Below are 19,064 nucleotides of genomic sequence, written 5' to 3' on the forward strand. Positions count from 1 at the left end.
TAACCAGCACAGCAGAAAAGAAGTGTCAGAGTGGCTAGAGGTCAAACATCACTGTTCACTTTTTCTTCAGCTCTTTCCATAAATCACATTATCACAAGGCACTGCCTTGTGTAACCCAGTTGAGAGCAGGTCTCAGAACAGCCCAGCACAGCCTAAAAGCTGTCCTGCTGCTGCTCCCCATGCCTGTGAGGAGAGCTGGGTGCCCCCAAGAAGAATCTGGCTCCRTTTGCTTTGCAACCCCCCAACTAGGTAGTTGCACAGAGCAGCTCCATCTCCCTGTAGCTTTGCTGTCCCCAGTATGAACAGTCCCAGCTCCCTCGGCCTCTCTACATCGGTTGCTCCATCCTGGTGGCCTCTGCTAAACTCACTTCAGACGGTCCATGCCTGTCTCGTACTGGGAAGGCCCCAAACTGGACACACCATCCAGAGAAGGTCTCGGAAGTGTGAACAGAAGGGAAGAATGGTCTTTCTTCTGCCTGCTGGGAGGGGGAATTATTTCTCATACAGCCTGGCATGCTCCAAGTATCATGGTTGCAAGGACACACCTTGGCCAAGGTTGGACAAGCAGCGCAGTGGCTGACACTGCAGCAATCACACAGATGAGACTGTGTTTTGCTCTGCAGAACAAGCCCTGCTCCACTGGAGCTTCTCCCAAGCCACGTCCTGACACCGGGGAGCTCCTAGGCCTCCCAYAGCTGCCCCTTTGCCCGCTGCTGCAACGCAGCCCAACCTCTTCCACGGCTGCCCTCCTCCCACGTTACCTTCACTGTGTCYGCGAGGACCTTTCCGGCTGACCCCGCCAGCTCCTGCGCGTGGCTGGGGACGTCCGGCTGCACGTGGAGCTTGTGGGCGGCCAGGAGCATCCGCCTCCCGGCCAGGATGAGACACTCGGCTGCAGGACACATCTCCTCCACCAACACCTCGTCGCCAGACTCCTCAGCCAGCCTACAACAGAAACCACTGGTCACGGCTCTCCATCATCCATCATCCATCACCCTTGGGTGGAAGGGACAAGGACACCCAGATGGTGACAGCCAACTGGTGTCACCTTGTGGTGCCGTTGATGGGTGTCCAAGGGAGACCCTATAGCCCTGTGGCCTTGCCAAGTGCGAGCGACAGAACTCAGGCTTTACCACAGTAATTAGCCCAGGTTCTGGCTGGTCATCACTCTGTGATCGTTGCCCATCCTGAACTCAAATTCACTGAGACATTCAGGTAAAAAGCAGTAAATTTACTGAAACATCTGGTAAATTGGCTGATGATTACTTTGAGGTGTGTTTAGCTCACATATGGCTTATTTGGGTCTTGCTTTGTGCAGCTGCAACAGAAATCAGTCCATACTTGGAGGAGATTTAGGACATCCTTATGTAAGGAAGCTTTTGAGCCAGTTAGAAAGAACTGGTTGCAAATAAATTGTTTAAACCATATAAAAATAACCCTGAGCGGACCCAAGGCTGAGGAGGAATGAACTCCCCAGCAACACCTACATGTCCTGGGGAGGAATTCGGGTAACTCGCTACCTTCTCGCAACGGAAGCAAACTCTCCAGTGGCCTTGGCTAATTTTTCCGCATCCTCCCTTAAATTGGGAAAGGCCTGGCAAAGGCCACCCTCCCACTCCAGGGCTATGAGGAGCTGACAGAGCTGCATGGACATGGGCTGAAGGATCTTCGCCGCCGTTTTGCTCTCCGTGGTAGTCACGAGGTTGTAAAGATTGAAAAGCTCCGTCATGTCCTGCCTGGAAAGAGGAAACAAACCCCGGGATTACTCGGGATCCTTCGCAACGGTAACGGTAATCAGCTTTATCCGCAGCTTGGAGCAGTGCCCACCTCCCTCGCAACCCGTGCATGCACCGTGCCCCAGCCCGGCCCAACCTGGACACTGGAGGACCAAGTTGCTGCAGGGCTGTGMGGATCCGTCCGCGGAGCCGGGGATGCGACCTTGCCGCGAGCGCGTCCCGCCGGGACGTGAGCGGCGCCGTCCTGCGCCGGGTATCGCTGGCCGAAACCCGATCGCTTGGGAAATGGAAACTGAGAACGGMGAGGCCCTCGCGGCGCGGGGCTGTGCCAGGGCGCCCGCACGGCGGCCTCGTCCTGCCCTGGCCCGCAGCTCTGCGCCGCTGCTGCGTGGCCAGAAGAGCCTAGCAGGTATAAAACTTGCATGGAGAATTTATAAACTGGTTTAAACCAAAAAAAMCACATTTTTTCCCTATCCTGGGTTTGCTCCCGCCTGGCTGGGGTTGATGGCAGGAGTGCAGCACCAGCCTGGTGAGCACCACTGCACACTTGTGCACCTTCCAAGGACAGGGAGGCTTGGCAGCAAGAACGGAGGAGGGAAAGCTTGACAGAGAGGGGACATCCCCCTCAGCAACATCCACATGTCGAGGCCTTCCCTCAAAGTTTGGGATGGACATTAACTGGGAAGGCTCTGAAGTTCTCCCTGCATGGACGGTTCTTTTAAAAGATTTCTTGCACGGGTTTCTGCACCGTGCAAAGGCTCGAAAGCCCCGGTATCCTGGCTGGTAACACAGGTTGCAGGCTGCTTTGAACCCAGCCCTTGGTGCRGCCGGGCCTCCTTACCGCTTTCCTGCTGCACTGTTGCATGAATATGATGGCAACAGAGCTACAACTGCCAAAACGCTAGAGGAAAACTGAAGAGAAGCCCCCTGCAATGCTGTTCTCCTTGCCCTTTGGGCAGCTGCACCAGTGCAACCTGCACAGTGCAGCCTGCACCAATGCAACCTGCACGATGCACCATTGCACCCAACTGCACTGTGCACCATGCACTGATGCAACCTGCAGCAAYGCAGCMTGCAATGCACTATGCGGCAYGCRCCAATGCACCCAGCAAACTGCAGCKKGCACCATGCACTGATGCARCCTTCACCAATGCAACCTGCACAATGCACTATGCAGCATGCACCAATGCATCCACCAAGCTGCAGCGTGCACCATGCACTGTTGCAGTCTGCACTGTTGCAGTCTGCACTGAAGCAGCCTGCACCAATGCAACTGGCACAATGCGCCATGCAGGATGCACCAATGCACCCAGCAAACAGCAGCATGCACTGATACAGCCTGCACTAATGCAACCTGCACTGTGCAACACGCACCAACGCCCCTTGCAACTTGCAGTACTTGCTRCCCATGCAGCCTGCACCAGTGCAACCTGCACGATGCGCCATGCAGCCTGCACCGATGCAGCCTGCACCGATGCAGCCTGCACCGTGCAACACGCACCAACGCCCCTTGCAACTTGCAGTACTTGCTGCCCATGCAGCCCGCACCAACGCAGCCTGCAACCTGCAGAAATGCAACCGGCACCGCAGCGTGCACCGGTGCACCATGCAGCTTGCAAAGCGGCGCCCTGCAGCCGGCACCGATGCAACCGCTCCCGCACGCCCTGCAGCAGGCGATGCAGCGCGCGGGCGATGCAACGCGCAGCCCACAACGCAAACGCGCAGCCCATAACGCAGCCCGGTGCGCGCCTGCGCCGCGGAGGAGGAGGAGGAGGAGGAGGAGGAAGAGGAGGAGGCCCGGGAGGAAGCGGCAGGCGGCGGAGCGGGCCCGGCCGTGCGCCCCGGCGCCATGGACAGCGCGGGCAAGGAGCGCGAGGCCGTGCAGCTCATGGCCGAGGCCGAGAAGCGCGTCAAGGGCTCGCACTCCTTCCTGCGCGGCCTCTTCGGGTGAGCGGCTGCAAAGGGGCTGCAATGGGGGGGTTGCAATGGGGGGGGGGCGTTGCGCACTTTGCAAAAGGGGGGTTTGCAAAAGGGGGAGTTGGAAAGGGGATATGGGAAGGAGAATGATGGGGGGGATGACAGTGCAAAAGCGGGGGGGTGCGCGGGGATGCAGAGCGGGGTGCGCGGGGCTGCRAGGGGTGACTTGCAAAAGGGGGTGCGGGAGGCGCCGTGGGGAGCGCGGTGGGAAGGGGTGCGAGGGGGGGCTGCGGGGGTGGGGGTGGCGCCAGGCAGGGGCTGAGCCGGGCCTGGGCAGGACAAGTCCTGGGGAGCCAACCCCGAAGGGCCAGGGGGGCCATCATTGCATTTACTTATCATTATTAATATAATTATCAGGATTATCGGGATAATTATTAGTATAATTATCGCCAWTGGCAAGGGCTAGGGGTTTTCTCGTTCCTCTCCAGGGTTTTGGCCCGGGACCCCCTTTCCCACCCCTCCTGCTGCCCTTATTTGCTCGGCTGACTCCTTCAAAGCCCTGTGGTAACTGAAACGCTGCGCTTGACCCCTGGGTTTGGGTGAATTTGGCAGGATTCTGGTCTATATCGATGGGGGGGGGGTCTCTATGTGGGATCCCCCCCTGCACACCCGAAACCGAATCTGCCCTTGGTTTCCGCAGCCCATTTGAGCGCGGGGCTCCCCGTGCCCGCGTTAGGGATCGCGGGAATCCCTGGGAGCGATTCCCGGATCGCGTGGGCTGGGGGAGGCAGCTCCTCCCTGCCGCGCCGGGCATGACGCCGGCGGCCCCTGCTCCTCCGTGGGTTTTAAGGGGGATTTTTCCAGGCAGCAGCCCYGCTCTGCAGCTTCCTCGCTCCAGGGCTTTGTCCCTGCAGCTCCCGGGGCCAAAGCTTGGCTTCAGAGCCAGTTTGGGGCCTGGGAAGCCGAAAGGGCSGTTTCCCGGAGAGCCGGAGCGTTGCTCCCGTTGGAATGTGCCAACCCACGGGGTTTTCTCCTCATTGCCCTAAATCCTTCTGCCCTGTTGGCAGCGTCGGCCGTGGCTTTTTTTTTTTGCTGAATAATTCCCGGTCCCCGTGGGATGGCAGGGAAGGGACCTGCAAAACCCCATGCAATGCCAGGGGGCTTGCTGCTCTTAAAGGAGTTATTGCCTTAAGGGACAGCTCTGAGAAACAGCCCCCAAAAAGCAGTTTCTTGCTCCATGGGGGCTTTTGCTTTCCTCTTTTAGGGTCCAGGCTTTGGATCTGCTCCCTGGTAACTACCTGGTGCTGCAGGCAAAGGGAGAGACCAACCTCAGTTGCTGGGGCTCGGGCTGGAGCAATTCTGCTTTGCAAAAATTCCYGGAGATTTGGCTTTTCCATAGAAACAAGCCCCTAAAATCCTGGCTTGGGGACTTTGGTTTAAAAGGAGGATTGGTTTTATTTATTCTTTTAAGAAAATACCTTGTAAAGAGAAACAGGGGGCAGACGAAACTGGAGGTGCGTTGTTGGCTGGTGCAGGGAGCAGCCTGACAAAGTCTAATGCCCACAACGTGGGAAGGAGAATTTTTAAAGAACTGTATTTAAAAATAAATTCCTTTTGGGTCTCACTGAGCTTAATYGCACAGGGCATGGACCGTAATCCTCATTGGCGTTTTTTCTAAAATCCTTGAAGGGAAGCAGCAGATTTCCAGGGCAAATTTCTAATTTTCTTTTGCTCAAAATAGATGAAAAAAAAATCTAAAATCTAAGCAAAGACTTTTATTTAGACAGCAAAAAATTGCCCACCTCCCCCAACTTGTTCCCTGTCGCACATCACCTGCAAAAACCAATGGATTCCGACAGAAAGTCGAGGAAAAAAAAATAACCCCCCAAAGGTTGTTATGTTACTGCTACCTAAATTAAATTGCTCTTTTACTTGCTTTATAATCTGTGTGTTTGTAAAATAAATCAGGCTTTTTGGCTGCCTGCTTTTATTCTGTATAACCCATCTAATGGGAATGAATTATTACTGGAGAGCAGCCTGGAAAGACCTACTTGGACCTGTTCTAAGAAAAGATCACTTAAATGGTATTTTTATTTAATGAAAAGTAGTTACAGGCTGTGAAGCTCCTGTCTCACGTGAAGGGAAAAGCAGGTCTTGGCTTCTCCCCAGGGCCACCTGGAAGCAGACCGTTGTCCAAAGGGACTCGCGGAACGTTTGCAGTAAATTTTGTGGGTTTTAATGGTTACTAAAACCCATATGTTGGGAACTAAAAGGTTGAACATCCTTTTGGGAGTCTGGTGTTGCCTTTTGTCTCTTTGTGGGGCTTTAGCTCACTCAAAAAGTGGTTCTTAAGGGCAAAAGCAACCAATCTTGAGAAACCATGTGAAAGGAAATGTGCAAGAATAGGCCAAAAGAAGAAAAATAAAATACTGCAACAAATATTTTCATCCTCTRCTCGTCAGCCAGCCAGTCTGGCTTTTTCATGGATTTTTTTTTTTTTTGTTAAAGAAGACAGAAATGAACTTTGAGGACTAAGTGCCTGAGGAAATATGCATTTAATTAACAACAACAACAACAAAAACAAATCAAATTCTCTCTTAAGAGAGACCATATTCTCATCATTGGTTGTGCAATTCAGGAAGCAATTACCCTTAATTCATCAATCAGAATATTTGGAGGTGTTTTCCTTGTGTTCCTTAACTGGGGAATGCAGACAGAACGGAAAACCAGATGCTGCATCCACGTTTGGTTTGATAGCATACATTCACTTGATGAATATGGACGTTTCTTATGCACATAATGAGGTATATAGTATCTTTTTATTTTATATTCTCTGAACAGTCTTGTGGATATTGTCACCTGCTGGACTCTGTGGGTATTTTGTGGAGTCTCTCCTGTTGCCCTCAAGCTCAGTTATAGTCGCCGTTTCGTGAAGGAACTGGTGGTGAACCTCCTATTTCAGCTCCCTAGTGCTGCAAAAAATATATATATATTTTTTGTCTGGGGATTGTGCGTCCATAACCTCTAGACAACTGTGGCAAAGGATGCATTGGTTTTGGCCTGGCCTCAAAGGAGAAGTAGATGCAGGGAGAGATGCCAAGGAGCTGGCGTGCCAAACTTGGAGTGTGGTTTCCAGCTTGGAGACACGGAAGAGTTTTGCCCATTAAAAATGCTTTTATTAGCCCAACAGAGCATCCRTCTCTGCTGTGAGTGTTCTTGGTGKGAGAGAYGCCTCGGAGGACTCGCCAACCTTGAAGGTTTTGCCCGATTATTTTTGGAAATGCAGGTCTTGGGTCAACATAGAATCATAGAATGCTTAAGGTTGGAAGGGACCTCAGAGGTCATGCACGATTCCCTCTTAAACCAGGTTAGATCTGGAAGCTCAGGTGCTTASTTTTCAAGCCATCACACCAGTGGTTTCTTAAGCTTCACTCTGAGATGGAAGGATTCTGTCTTGTTTGTAGTTCTTCCCCAATCCTCACTGCACAGAGGAGGACCAGAAGGCAGCAGTGCTCTGCAGGTGCTAAAGAAATACCAGTGCTTTTTTAACCCATATGTGTGAGCGGCGTAGGAGGYGCAGGAGAAGATCTGCGTCTGAACCTGTTGCTTGTTGTGGAGACAAAAACAAAATTCTTCTCAACTATTATTYATTTATTTATTTATTTTTCCTGCTAGGACATGTGCTAGTGCTTCACCTTCTGGCTTTGTCCTGGGGGAATCCTGGGACATAGATGAATAGCTGAAATAGATGCTTTTTAGGTGGCTTAATTTCATCTTTCCTAAAGAATATAGTGCTTTCTTCTTTTTTTATGTGAGTTTTCCCCTTTCTTCTCCTTCCTCTGTTTCTTCTCTTCATCACCCTCGGGTCAAGAAGACAAGTCCTGCCAGGGTGTTGGAGAAAAACAGCAGTAGTCTTTATGTAGCAGACCCATAAAATGCAGGCCATGGTGAGCAGTGAGATAGAGAACATCTCCCAGGGCAAAACTAGCAATAATCTCCCTCTTCTGCCTGATGCTAAAGCAATTTCTGAATGTGGGAAGCATCCCAGGATCTTGTAGGCTGGAGGGGACCTCCAGGGATTTACTCCAGCCTCCTGCTCAGAGCTGGTCTAGGGTAGGTCAGGTTGCTTAGGCTCATGCCCAGCCAAAGGCTGAACGTCTCAAGGCTGGAGAGCCTACAGGCTCTCTGGACCCCTGCTCCTGTGTTTCACCAGCCTTGCTGGTCTCCAGGAGCTCCAGCCTCTGGTCATCCTGGTGGCCTCCACTGGACCTGCTGCAATGGGGTGTCCGATGGGAGAACTACCATGTCCATACAGCTCTATATGRGCTTGGCCGTCCTTGATATACTGCTGTCTTAGGCTCAGCTGACTGATCCAGAGTCTTCTGTGTTTTTCTGCAAAGCTGTTTTCTAACCAGTCACCTCCAGCCTGTCCTGCTGCTTGGGGTAGYTGGATCCCACATGCAGGACTTTGCCTTTTCCTTTGTCAAAATTTGCAGGTTTATGCCCTTYGTTGGGGACCCTCTAAACAGCAGCTCTGCTGTCCAGCAGGTCAACCGCTGCCTCCAGTTTGGTGTCACTTGCTGAGCGCACACGCTGTCCCATCACCCAGCTTGTTAATAAAGATGTTGAACAATATTTGTTCCGAGGGATGCTACTGGTTGGACGTGGTGCTGCTGGTCACCGTTTTAAGGCTGATGATCCAGCTGAGTTGCTGTCCTGCTGTGTCCTCCTCCACCTTCGTGTCTTCAACCAGATTCTCTCCGCTTGTGAGGATGGGTGCAGCAGAGCATCTCAGCTCATCAGTGGCTTGCTTCAGGCCCTCAGCACCACCCAGGCACCTTTTTGGTTGCTCRTGCCACCATCACCTTTCCAGTGTGAAGCTTCCATCTCCATGGAAGGACATCTTCGTGCAGGCAGCTCATGTGTACAGCAGACACCATTTCATGATCTCTGTGGTTGTCCTAAAGTGTGCCTAAGGAGCAGGCGCAGACCAGGGCTTTGTGCAGTTCCAATAATTCCTGGAATTATTGCACTTTGTGCAGTCTAATAATTCCTGGAAAGTTCCCTAGAATAAAAATTGGGGGTAGCATGTCTTAGCTGTCAGCCAAGAGATGTTTGCGGTGTATGGAGTATGTGCTGTCCTCCTGCCACAACCCTGGCGTTACTGCAGCATCCCGGATGGATGAGTCCACACAGCAGCCTGATGTGGGAGAGCAGCCTGCCCTGCTCACGCCTTCCAGGTGAGGGACCTGAATCTACGAGCAGATCTTGGTTTGCACCAAGCTGCCAGCTCCTCAGAGGCTGCCAGTTGAGCACCGCGTTTCTGTCTGTTCTTCTGGTCCCTGCTTTGTGGAATAATAATAAAAACAGAAAAGCTGCTTTTCTCTTTAGATAGGACTTGATTATTCTAGTCTTTTTTGCCAGCTGCCACCTGCTTGTAGTGTGCATCATGACATGGGAGACCTAATCAGGTGTCAACTTCTTTCTCCTTCTCTCATTTTTCTGACTTTAAAGCCTGCCTATGGAGCATAYGGAGCAGTTAAGTAGCGCAGTTCTTTTCCCACACTTCTGCCACACCAATTTCTAGAGSAAGGGAAATCCCTCCTCATTTTAGGATACAGACTCTGTATTTGTTTTCACAGATGGTTGAACCCAGGGCATGTCGCTGGATGGATGCAGCTCTAGAGCTAGGTAGRGTGGCTAGGATGGAGATAGGTAGATATCTCAATTTAGGTAGCCCCATGGCAGTCATGACTGGGACATCGACGTCTTGAGTATTTTAGAAATACCCAAACTGGATAACATCATATCTGAAGTTTGTCTTCCTCTGTTTCCTGCAGCAGTAGCCATACTGGTGACATAGGGGCAGTTGTTGGAGAAGGCACAGGAGCTCTTGCCTCAGGTTCTTCTGCTCTTCTCAGCCAGCGATCCAGCATTGGCTTTGCAAACTGATCACCTTGCATGGCCTTCTTGGTTGGTTTTCCAGAATGTAATATGAGGAAATTTAGTGCAAGCCCTGCATGAGGCAGCGTGTTTTATAAGAAGCTGATTTGCTTAGAAAGGATCTTGTCAAGATGTGGGTCTCCTGGGACAGCAGTGTAGGCGAGCTACCTAAAATTTGGTTTCCCCTCTCCGGATAATATAATGCTTGCATTGTATCTTCTGGGATTCACTCTTTATATTGGGATTTTACTTGTTTAAGGAGAAGAAGACAATGGGAGCCTTGCATAAGGCACAGCTGGGATGATGGTGAATGACTGTCTCTTGATGTAGTAAAGTATCAAGGTCGCCAGAGCTAGTAGGCTCCTAAGCCTGACTTTAGCTTCTGGCCTGTGTTTTAATAACTCTATTTCATTGCAGCACGGTGTAACTGGCTCTCTCGCTCTCTTTCAGGGGAAATACCAGGTTAGAGGAAGCCTGTGAAATGTATACCAGGGCTGCAAACATGTTCAAGATAGCCAAAAACTGGAGTGGTAAGTACAGCCTTGGAGAGTCTCCTCCTTATTTACCTTTGAATTCAGGAATTACAAGTCCGGCAGAAGGAATTAGCATCCAAACCTTGGTTTCTTTGTGTGAGGGTTGACTCTGTCTGATGCTGCGTGCTCTTCTGAGCTGTGCTGTTCCTCGTGCATCTCCTTCTCAAAAGGCAATAAGGCAAGTGGTGGCCTTGTTATAAGGCATYGAGATGGGCTTGCAAGATGCAGATGATTCCCACGTTGTGTCCAGGAGCCAGACCTTGGGCCAGGGCCAGTTATCTGCCTTAATGGTGTAAAATGAGGACAAGTGTGCTGTGAAGCAGTGAATTACAGGGCAAGTGCAGGTGCATCTGCAAGACAGGTGCAGATGTGGGTCTGCTTGGGTCGTTCATGGAAATGTCTTGTCATCATGCTGTCGTTCTGCTTACTCCATGGGAGTGGAGAGGTAAATGGTGCCTGTGGTTCTTCCCCAGCTGCAGGGAATGCATTTTGCCAGGCTGCCAAACTGCACATGCAGCTGCAGAGCAAGCACGATTCGGCCACCAGCTTTGTGGATGCYGGGAACGCTTACAAAAAAGCTGATCCTCAAGGTAAGGCAGATGAAATCCTGCGTTATTTCGTGCAGATGCTGGTCGCGGAGTAGCTGGTATGGCTGAGGTTTTCTTTAATCAGCTGCTTTTTGTGGTTCAAGATCTTCAGTGTAGACTACTGCAAAGCCTTAAGCGTAGCCTTGGCTGCTTCTTCTCAGACAAGATTTTTACTTAAATGCAATGTTGCTTGCAGAGTATGTCGGGGCAGAGAATATCTTTTCATGGGTGTATAAATCTGCTGTAAATTCTGTGAATTTTAGGACATTTTTCTTTAGCATGCATCTACRGGTCTGGTAGATGAATCTTTGCAGTTTATAGGGAGATTTTGCGTAGTTGCTCTACCCACTATGCTCCTCCTGCCACAAATATATGTTAGCACATATAATATATGTTAGCACGAATATATTGTGCTAACAATAACACAAACCATGCTGCCGGTTGTATCTGGAAGGTGATGTGCAGTAGTGCTGTCCCTGGATGGTGTCTCGGGAGCAGCACAACCACACCTCCTGCTTGAGAACTAGATGTGAATGTAGGTGCCCATGGGAGGACAGCTTGGCTGTGTTCTGCCCGTCCTAATTTCTGACGGGCGTTTCGGTATCTGAATGGTTGCCTGCACTACGAGGCAGGCCAGATGCAGATACCTAAATCCAGCCTGGGTAGGGGGTCATGATTCGATTGCAAACTGCTGGGGATGTCACCATGCATGGGCACAAAACTGTGTCCACGTCCCAGACATACATAGGTATTTGTGGAGCTGTTTTTTAGCCTGTCAAACAGAAGCATTGCCACAATCTGCTGAATGCTTTTTTTTGGCGGGGGTTGCTCAGAAATGCGAGGTTTCTGATGTGCTGGCTGACCTTGTGCTGTTTTTCCTGACTGCTCACGCTGCAGAGGCCATCAACTGCTTAAATGCAGCTATTGATATCTACACTGACATGGTAAGGAGCCATGCTGCCTGGGTGGCTTGTGGACTCGTACGTGGTGAATCGTGTGCACAAGTGCAGGTCACTGCAGGAGGGACGTGGAGCTTCTAGAGAGAGTCCAGCATAGAGTGACAAAGATGATTAAGGGACTGGAGCATCTATCCTGTGAGGAAAGACTAAGCAAGCTGGCCTGTTGAGCCTGGAGAAGAGAGGAAATCTGATCAATATGTATAAATACAAGAGGGGGAAATGTGAAGAGGATGGGGCCAAACTCATCTCGGTAGTGGCCAGCGACAGGACAAGGGGTGATGGGAACAAGTTGAAACCCGGGCAGTTCCATCTGCATGTGAGGAGGAACTTCTTCACTGGGAGGGTGCCAGAGCCCTGGAACAGGCTGCCCAGGGAGGCTTTGGAGTCTCCTTCTCTGGAGGTCTTCCAAACCTACCCGGATGCGACCCGGTGCTCCGTGCTCTGGGTGTCCCTGCTGGAGCAGGGGGTTGGACTGGATGATCTCTAGAGGTCCCTTCCAACCTCAACCGCTCTGTGATTCCGTGTGCCTACAAGAGATTCAGCTATCACGTGGTGCTTCGTAGATATTTTATGTGCTGGCCCAAGAGGGAAACCCTCATCTCATTCATGATCTCTTATATTTTCCAGGGGCGATTCACTATTGCTGCCAAGCATCACATCACCATTGCAGAGATTTATGAGGCTGAGCTGGTGGATATTGAGAAGGTAAAGACTATGAGCATGTTGTTGCTGTCATGTTGCCTTTCCTTCCCCCCAAGAGGGAAATCTAGGCCAGCCTGGTTGACAAAATTTGTCTGTCATCCAAAACTAGACTCCTGTGGATATAAGTCACTGAAATTAGAGTTATTCTTACAGCCAGGTCAAAGTGTTGACCATTAGTAACCTTTCCAGTTGTCCATCTTTCATTATATTACAAATAACTACAAAGGTCATTGGCAGCAGGTTTGATGCTAGCAGAATGACGACTCAGAGTCACAGAGCAAATAGGTTGGGACTGAAGTGGAGATTTTTCTCCCTCCCCACCACAAAGGGTGTCCTGATCCTTTGCAAGTTAGTTATCTGCAGAAGCATGATGGTGAAGCTCCTGTATAATTTTCTTTCCTCTGACGTAGCCTTGAAAACCTACTCCAGAGGATACTCCATGGAGGAGGCTGTGGTGGTCTAGGGTTGACCTCTGCTGCTGTTACACATCCCAGCATGTTTTTTTGCAGAGGCTGAGTGGTTTAGGCCTATTGCTTTGCTCTAGAAGGTGTTTTGAGATATGGATTTTGCCCTGTGGAAGCTGTCAAGGTTGGGTTTGGAGACAGCTACAMAGTGCTAGTGCCCACCAGTGTCAGATGCGTGCCCGTGTGCTGCTAGACSTGGAGTTATCGGGACTGGCTCTCAGCATGGGGAAGCTGGAATTGGTGGCAGCGAGGTGGCAGCCTCTTGTCATCACCAACAAGTGCCTGTTGCAAGGAACACGCAGCTTGGTTTCTAAACAGAGTAACATGAAATACTTAGCAGGTCAACCGGTTAACAAATCTTGTTGAGGTTTGTTGGATGCCGATGTAGCATTTCTAGATACTGCTTTCTGGAAAATCATCTGCCTCGTAGGTTGCTCAATATCAGATCCTGTTTGTGCACATGAACAATTCCAGCATTACCCACCCTGCTTTAATCAAGCATTAGGTCAGGACAGGTCTTTTAATACAAAGTTAATCATATTGTGGCAAATGGAGAGAAGGTGTTGCATTGCGCTTGTCAACATTTTTAGTAGTTATCTCATAGTAATATTGACCCTTTATTAAATGCCCAAAGGTATTGGGGGTTTTACCAAAGCCATGTGCTCCTGTCACCAAAACCTTGCCTTCAGAAGCCCAATATATCCATGTTTTCTCTCTTCCAGGCGATTGCACACTATGAGCAGGCTGCGGACTACTACAARGGAGAAGAATCCAACAGGCAAGTTGTCTTTGCAACTTTGAATTGCTTTTGACAAGAGTTAGAAATGCAGCCTTGATAYCTTAGGCTCCTTATATTAGTTGAATTACTAATAAAAACCTTTTAGATTCATATCCAAGACTCTCTTTTCTTGCAAACAAGCTTAGCTTGCTTTGGAAGTCCATCCTGGCTGCACAGAAAGCATGGGGTTGAAAAAGGCATGCCTAGCTGAAAGTCCTTCTGCACTTCCATGTGGTTTTAGTTTTGATGATAAAAAAAAAGTTATCCTGATAGGCAGCTATCATATTTGCTGGGTAATATTGCTTGGAGATCCTGGGGCACTTTTTTGTTCTTTTTCTCCCACCATTGGCCAGGATGTTACTACTTACTTTATTTGTATTAATTTATTATGTTAGTGCATTATGTGTATAATGCATATGGATGCATTATTAATGCCTTACCCATGTATTAATTGTACTGATTGCAGTTCAGCCAACAAGTGTCTGCTGAAGGTTGCTGCTTACGCCGCCCAGCTGGAGCAGTACCAGAAGGCCATTGAGATCTACGAGCAGGTTAGCATGAAAGGGCATCAGTGACAGGGGTGAAAGCATCAAGACAATCTCGACGGTGGAGAGAGAAATGGGTTTTCCACTGTGAGACTGAGTTTTGTCCATGTATTTCAGCCGAGCCCTTAAGGACTCACCTGTATGATAAATTGTGGGTCTCATCAAGGGKGGAAGGTTGGTTGTTTAAATGATGCTGCAAACCAGAGGAGAAATGCAAGTTGGGAAAAAGTCTGATCTGCAGCCAGAAATTCATTGGAAATGAAAAGCAGGTCGGTGTAGTAGTCCCTCAACAGTGCCATGTCCTGGAATCTTCAAATCTCGCCTGTTTTGGAGTKGACTAAGCCTTCAAAAGCTGCAGTTTGCTTCTCTGCTTTTTACAATCGGTTTATCTTAAGCTTTTTAACATTTTCCTGAGTCCCTGTTGTTAAAGGGACTCGTCCTGCATCCCTGCAGAGATGCTAACCCCCTGTTTATCAATGCGGGGTCTTGAACCAGTGCAGTGCCTGACACCAGCTCCTTGGGCACACGGGCTGCTTGGGGATTTTTTCCCTCACTTTGGCTTAGTCAAAAATCCATCTAGCTTCCCAACATGTTTTCTTTTAAAGGCACTGGCATTTTTTTTTTCATAGTCTTCCTCATTGCTCACCAGTTGTGTGATGTCACGTGTAATGTGAATTAGCTGCTGTGTTCTTAATTCATGTAATGTAATTTTCTTTAATAATGATGTGTCTAGGTGGGAACCAACACTATGGACAATCCTTTGCTCAAGTACAGCGCTAAAGAGTATTTCTTCAAAGCTGCCCTGTGCCACTTCATTGTGGATGAGCTGAACGCGAAGGTTAGTGGCTSTCCTGAGCGTCCTGCAGCCACGTTGCCTTTGCAAGAGCAACGTTCCTGCAGGCGTTGGGACTTGAATGTCTGCTGGGTGGCTTGAGACTTTTCTTTCCACAGAAATGCTACTTTGCCCCAAAAGTGTGGGGAGGGAGGGGGCTCCGTGCTGCTTTCCTGGGAGAGCCGTGGATGAGCAGGACTGGGAGCTGCTGGGGCTATGAGGACCTAAGCACCATTTGAAGGGCTATAATGACTAAAGCAGCATGACATGCAGCAAAGCAAGTGGATTTAGGATTGGTCCTGTGTGTCCTTGCACTCTTGGCTTTACTGGGAATATCTTCTCAAGCTCTCTAACCTGTTCCAGGACTAGAACTGAAGTGAAAAGTAGGTATCGGCCTGCAACGTGAACTCAAGGGTTGTCTTCTCTCTTCCAGCTGGCACTCGAGAAATACGAAGAAATGTTCCCAGCATTCACAGATTCAAGGGAGTGCAAGCTATTAAAAGTAAGCCAARCCAGTACCAAAATAATGCTGTCATGTTTGAAAATGAATCCTGTCCTTTCCTCAGCATCTTTCCACCTTGATGAGGTTTGGTCCTGTGATCAAGCCTTGGYTTTGCATGGGGATTGTCCCATGCTGCTGGAAACGGGAAGGGAAGATCCATGGGGGGAATCCGTGGAGTGGCTGGGTGGGAATGGGGAGCAATGTGGTATTTAACTGACRTAGAACTGCTGGTAACTTTGCGTGATGTTGTGCCAGAAACTGCTGGAAGCCCACGAGGAGCAGAACAGCGAGGCTTACACCGAGGCGGTAAGTAGCCTGGCGCTTGCTGAAGGTCCATTTATGACTACTGGCTCCCGGACAATCTTACCTCATACTTTTTAATCTGTTTTTTTTYCCACTGTTTGGGTCACCTGCTGCACGAGCAGCATGCATACATGCAGCATTGCTGCATTGCCCCAGCAGGGTTCGGTCCTTGCAGCGAAGCCGTTTGGCTCCGAATCACAGAACACGGGYGGGCTGAGAGCTCTGGAGGTCCAAGCTCCCCGCAAAGCAGGGTTAGCTCCATTGGGCTGCACAGAAAATTTGCCTCCTGCCATTCCCAGGGTTTTGCACCAGTCCCTAGCCTGGTATTTAAAGCTCTGTGTGCGTGTATATAAATAGAAATATAACTTTTTACATATATATATATATATATGTATGCATATATGCATTATATATATATGTATGCAGATATCTAGCTTTAAAAGYCAAACAGAATGCAGCATGCATCTTTTGCAGTGCATTTTTTGCATTTTTTCCCAATATATAACTTCCCTATATACATATATATATAACTATATAACCCAACATAACTACACTTCAACCTTTCCTCCCCCGTTGCACCAGGTGAAAGAGTTTGACTCAATATCGCGCTTGGATCAGTGGCTTACAACCATGCTGCTCCGCATCAAGAAGTCCATCCAAGGCGAGGGCGACGGGGACCTGAAGTGAAGCCCTCGTGATGCTTGCGGCACGTGGCCTCGATAATCCGCTCTTGTGTTTCTGGCCAGGGACCATCTCGGGATAGGTGATAACGTATCTCGCTTAGTTCTGTTGCTTAGGACTCCAACGCCTCCTGTGTCCCCTTTCGTGTCCTGCTCTCTGCTGTGGTGACGTGGGGAGGTGATGCCACACTGGGTCTTGCTGGCGAGCTTGAGGACACACTTCTGGCAGGGTTTTCCCTAGTTCTTTTCTTCTGGTGTGCACTTCTCGCTGCTTTTCCTCTGCGGTTTTGTCCCCTAAGGTTGTGTGCGGTGCAGATATCTGCTGACCTGCTCCTGCGTTGTGGCTGAGTCTTGTTTTCCTGGCCCTTTGTCAGATGAGCTTGGGTCTTGTTTTTTCTTTTCCTCATGGCTTCGTGCGTGGTGCTGGTGAAAGGCTTTGTGACGCACCCTGTGCACGTGTGCGTACACATCCTATACAGCTACGTGTGTGCACGTGTAAATACAGACTGCAGAAAGAGCTAGGCTGGAAAACACTTATAATTTGGAGGGGACAGGACTGCTTAGATTGCTGTCCATCCTGTAGTCATGAGTGTTCGTCTAGTTAAGTCTGCGTTTTGCATTTACAGTCTAAATAGAAAATGTATGGTTCTMTATTTTCTGGGATCTCTTTTTCCACCTATTTTGTGCTGCACCCTGTCCCACCTTCCCCCAAATAACCGGACCCACGTAATAATGTATTTTTCTACCTTTTTGCTTATCCTGCTGGTGTCCCAAGCACAGCTCTGCTAGGGCTGCTGGGCAAGACTGGGTAGTGTTTGGTCTCCCTGCTCACCACGGTGCTGCCCAAAATTATCCACYGAGACCTGGTGTGAGCCAGGGACCCTCCCTCGCTGTGGTGAGAGTGAAGGACTGAGCAATGCTTGCCTTGGAAAGGTATAAGCATTTATAATAGACTCCCCTAGTCGTTAAAAAAAAAACGTATTCTAAAACATCTGCAACCCAGGTGCTTTTGTGCAATGCTTAGTTTAAGTAGAGACRATGAAGCTACCTATTCAGCTACCTGTTCCATGTATATTAAGAGGGATTTAGGAGCCTATGCAACTTGGGAGCCAGTGCTCAGTATTGCTCTAAGCTGAAGTGTTGCCCAGACGCGTGAGGAACGTGCAGAAAATGAAGGAGGGCTGGATTGCCGTGACAAAAACGCTGCCCTTTTCCATTGCCAAAGCAAGAGTATCGTTGTCGTCGCTGCCCGGGTAGGTAGGGATCACTGTAGGTGCCCATAGGTATTGTCTGGCATGCTGGTCTTCACTTTGCTTCTGATCTAAACACGTGTCTGAAGTACAGCTCCGTGCTAACTTGGCAACTTGTTGTCCTGAGTGTTTAAATAGTATTAAAGTAGTGCTATATCCACCGCTTGCTTGCAAAAAAARGTTTTTCTGACATAGTTTAAAAAAATATATAAATATATATATATATTTTTCTTCTTTTTCTGGACTGAGCTCGGTTATTTTCCACGGCCCCTGTTCTGGGTCCTACACGTTTGCAGCACTTGCCAGGAGAGTGGAGCGAAAGCCTTGGGAGACGCTGTGTCCCGCAAGCACCTTTGCTTCCCAGGTGGCCTTTATGGCTCCTGCTCATGGCCAARCTCCCGCTGTAGCCGAGTTGTCACCGAGGCCCCCGCGTTTCGTGTGCACCCTCCTCCCCAGCGTGGCAAAGCAGCGCTTTAGGTTAGGTTTGGCTCCTAAACCCGCACCTGCCTCCCCCTGGGATGCCCTTCGCTAGGCGCGTGCGGCCTGTGCCATTCGTCCCCGTCTCCGGCTGTCGGTGTGGGGCCTCCCGGCCGCGGGACGTTGTTCCTGCGTCTGCCCTGGTGCCACCAGGGTCCCTGGGCTGAGCTCCGGGCTGCCGCGGCGGCGCGACGGGGCAGGAGCGCGCTCCGCTCTCCTCTGAGTCTGTACAGTAATAAAGTCAAGTTGTGAAGTCAGCAGCTGTGGATGTTCTTTGGCTGGAGGTGAGAGCGGGAGCAAACGCGGGAGCCAGACAGGCGACGAGCAGAAACCTTCTGGCCCGCAGGTACTCGGGCTCCAAGCCTACGTGTAGCACCACACTCTTCGTGTTGGCCATACAGATCTTGAGAGTAGATCTGTATCTTATAGATACAGCTCTGAGATCTACAGATAGTAGATGTGAGTAGATCTCAGCTGGCTTGAACAAATATTTCACATATAACCCCTGGGATGTTGTGATTTTAATAGAAGAATAAGTCTTYCTTTGGTAGAAGATTAAAAGATGCATAATAGAGCTCTATAGCAAAGTAGGGGTGGTACCCTTGCTTGGCCAAGCCCTAAGCTTAGTACCAAGCTTAGACTAAGCTATGTCTCGAGCCGGGGAGCACTCGAGCCAGTGCCTAGCGCTTCTCCTGCCCTGGTCATCATGGGCTGAGGATGCACTGCCAAAGGTGCAAGTGCCACGAGCAGGGGACAGTTGGTCACCACGAGCATGCAGCCCAGGGGAAGGGAGCCCTGGGACTCYCCAGGGACCCACGTTGCCTGCGAGCTCAAGGTGGCCCAAGCCGAGACCTCG

At 50.0% G+C, this 19,064-nt stretch overlaps 1 protein-coding gene across 1 annotated transcript; it reads left to right on the forward strand.

Moving 5' to 3' along the window:
- Nucleotides 1-3,518: 3,518 nt before the first annotated feature.
- NAPB (NSF attachment protein beta) lies at nt 3,519-18,061 on the forward strand. The gene is made up of 11 exons (XM_026044016.1): nt 3,519-3,683; nt 10,047-10,126; nt 10,603-10,719; nt 11,614-11,660; nt 12,303-12,380; nt 13,564-13,619; nt 14,086-14,170; nt 14,898-15,002; nt 15,430-15,498; nt 15,754-15,804; nt 16,384-18,061. Exons 1-11 carry the CDS (start codon nt 3,586-3,588, stop codon nt 16,486-16,488), a joined length of 891 nt encoding a protein of 296 aa, XP_025899801.1. The 5' UTR covers nt 3,519-3,585; the 3' UTR covers nt 16,489-18,061.
- Nucleotides 18,062-19,064: the final 1,003 nt, after the last annotated feature.

Source organism: Nothoprocta perdicaria, unplaced genomic scaffold, assembly GCF_003342845.1.
Source record: "Nothoprocta perdicaria isolate Ctin4 unplaced genomic scaffold, notPer1 scaffold_347, whole genome shotgun sequence".
In the NCBI taxonomy this organism is placed as follows: domain Eukaryota; kingdom Metazoa; phylum Chordata; class Aves; order Tinamiformes; family Tinamidae; genus Nothoprocta; species Nothoprocta perdicaria.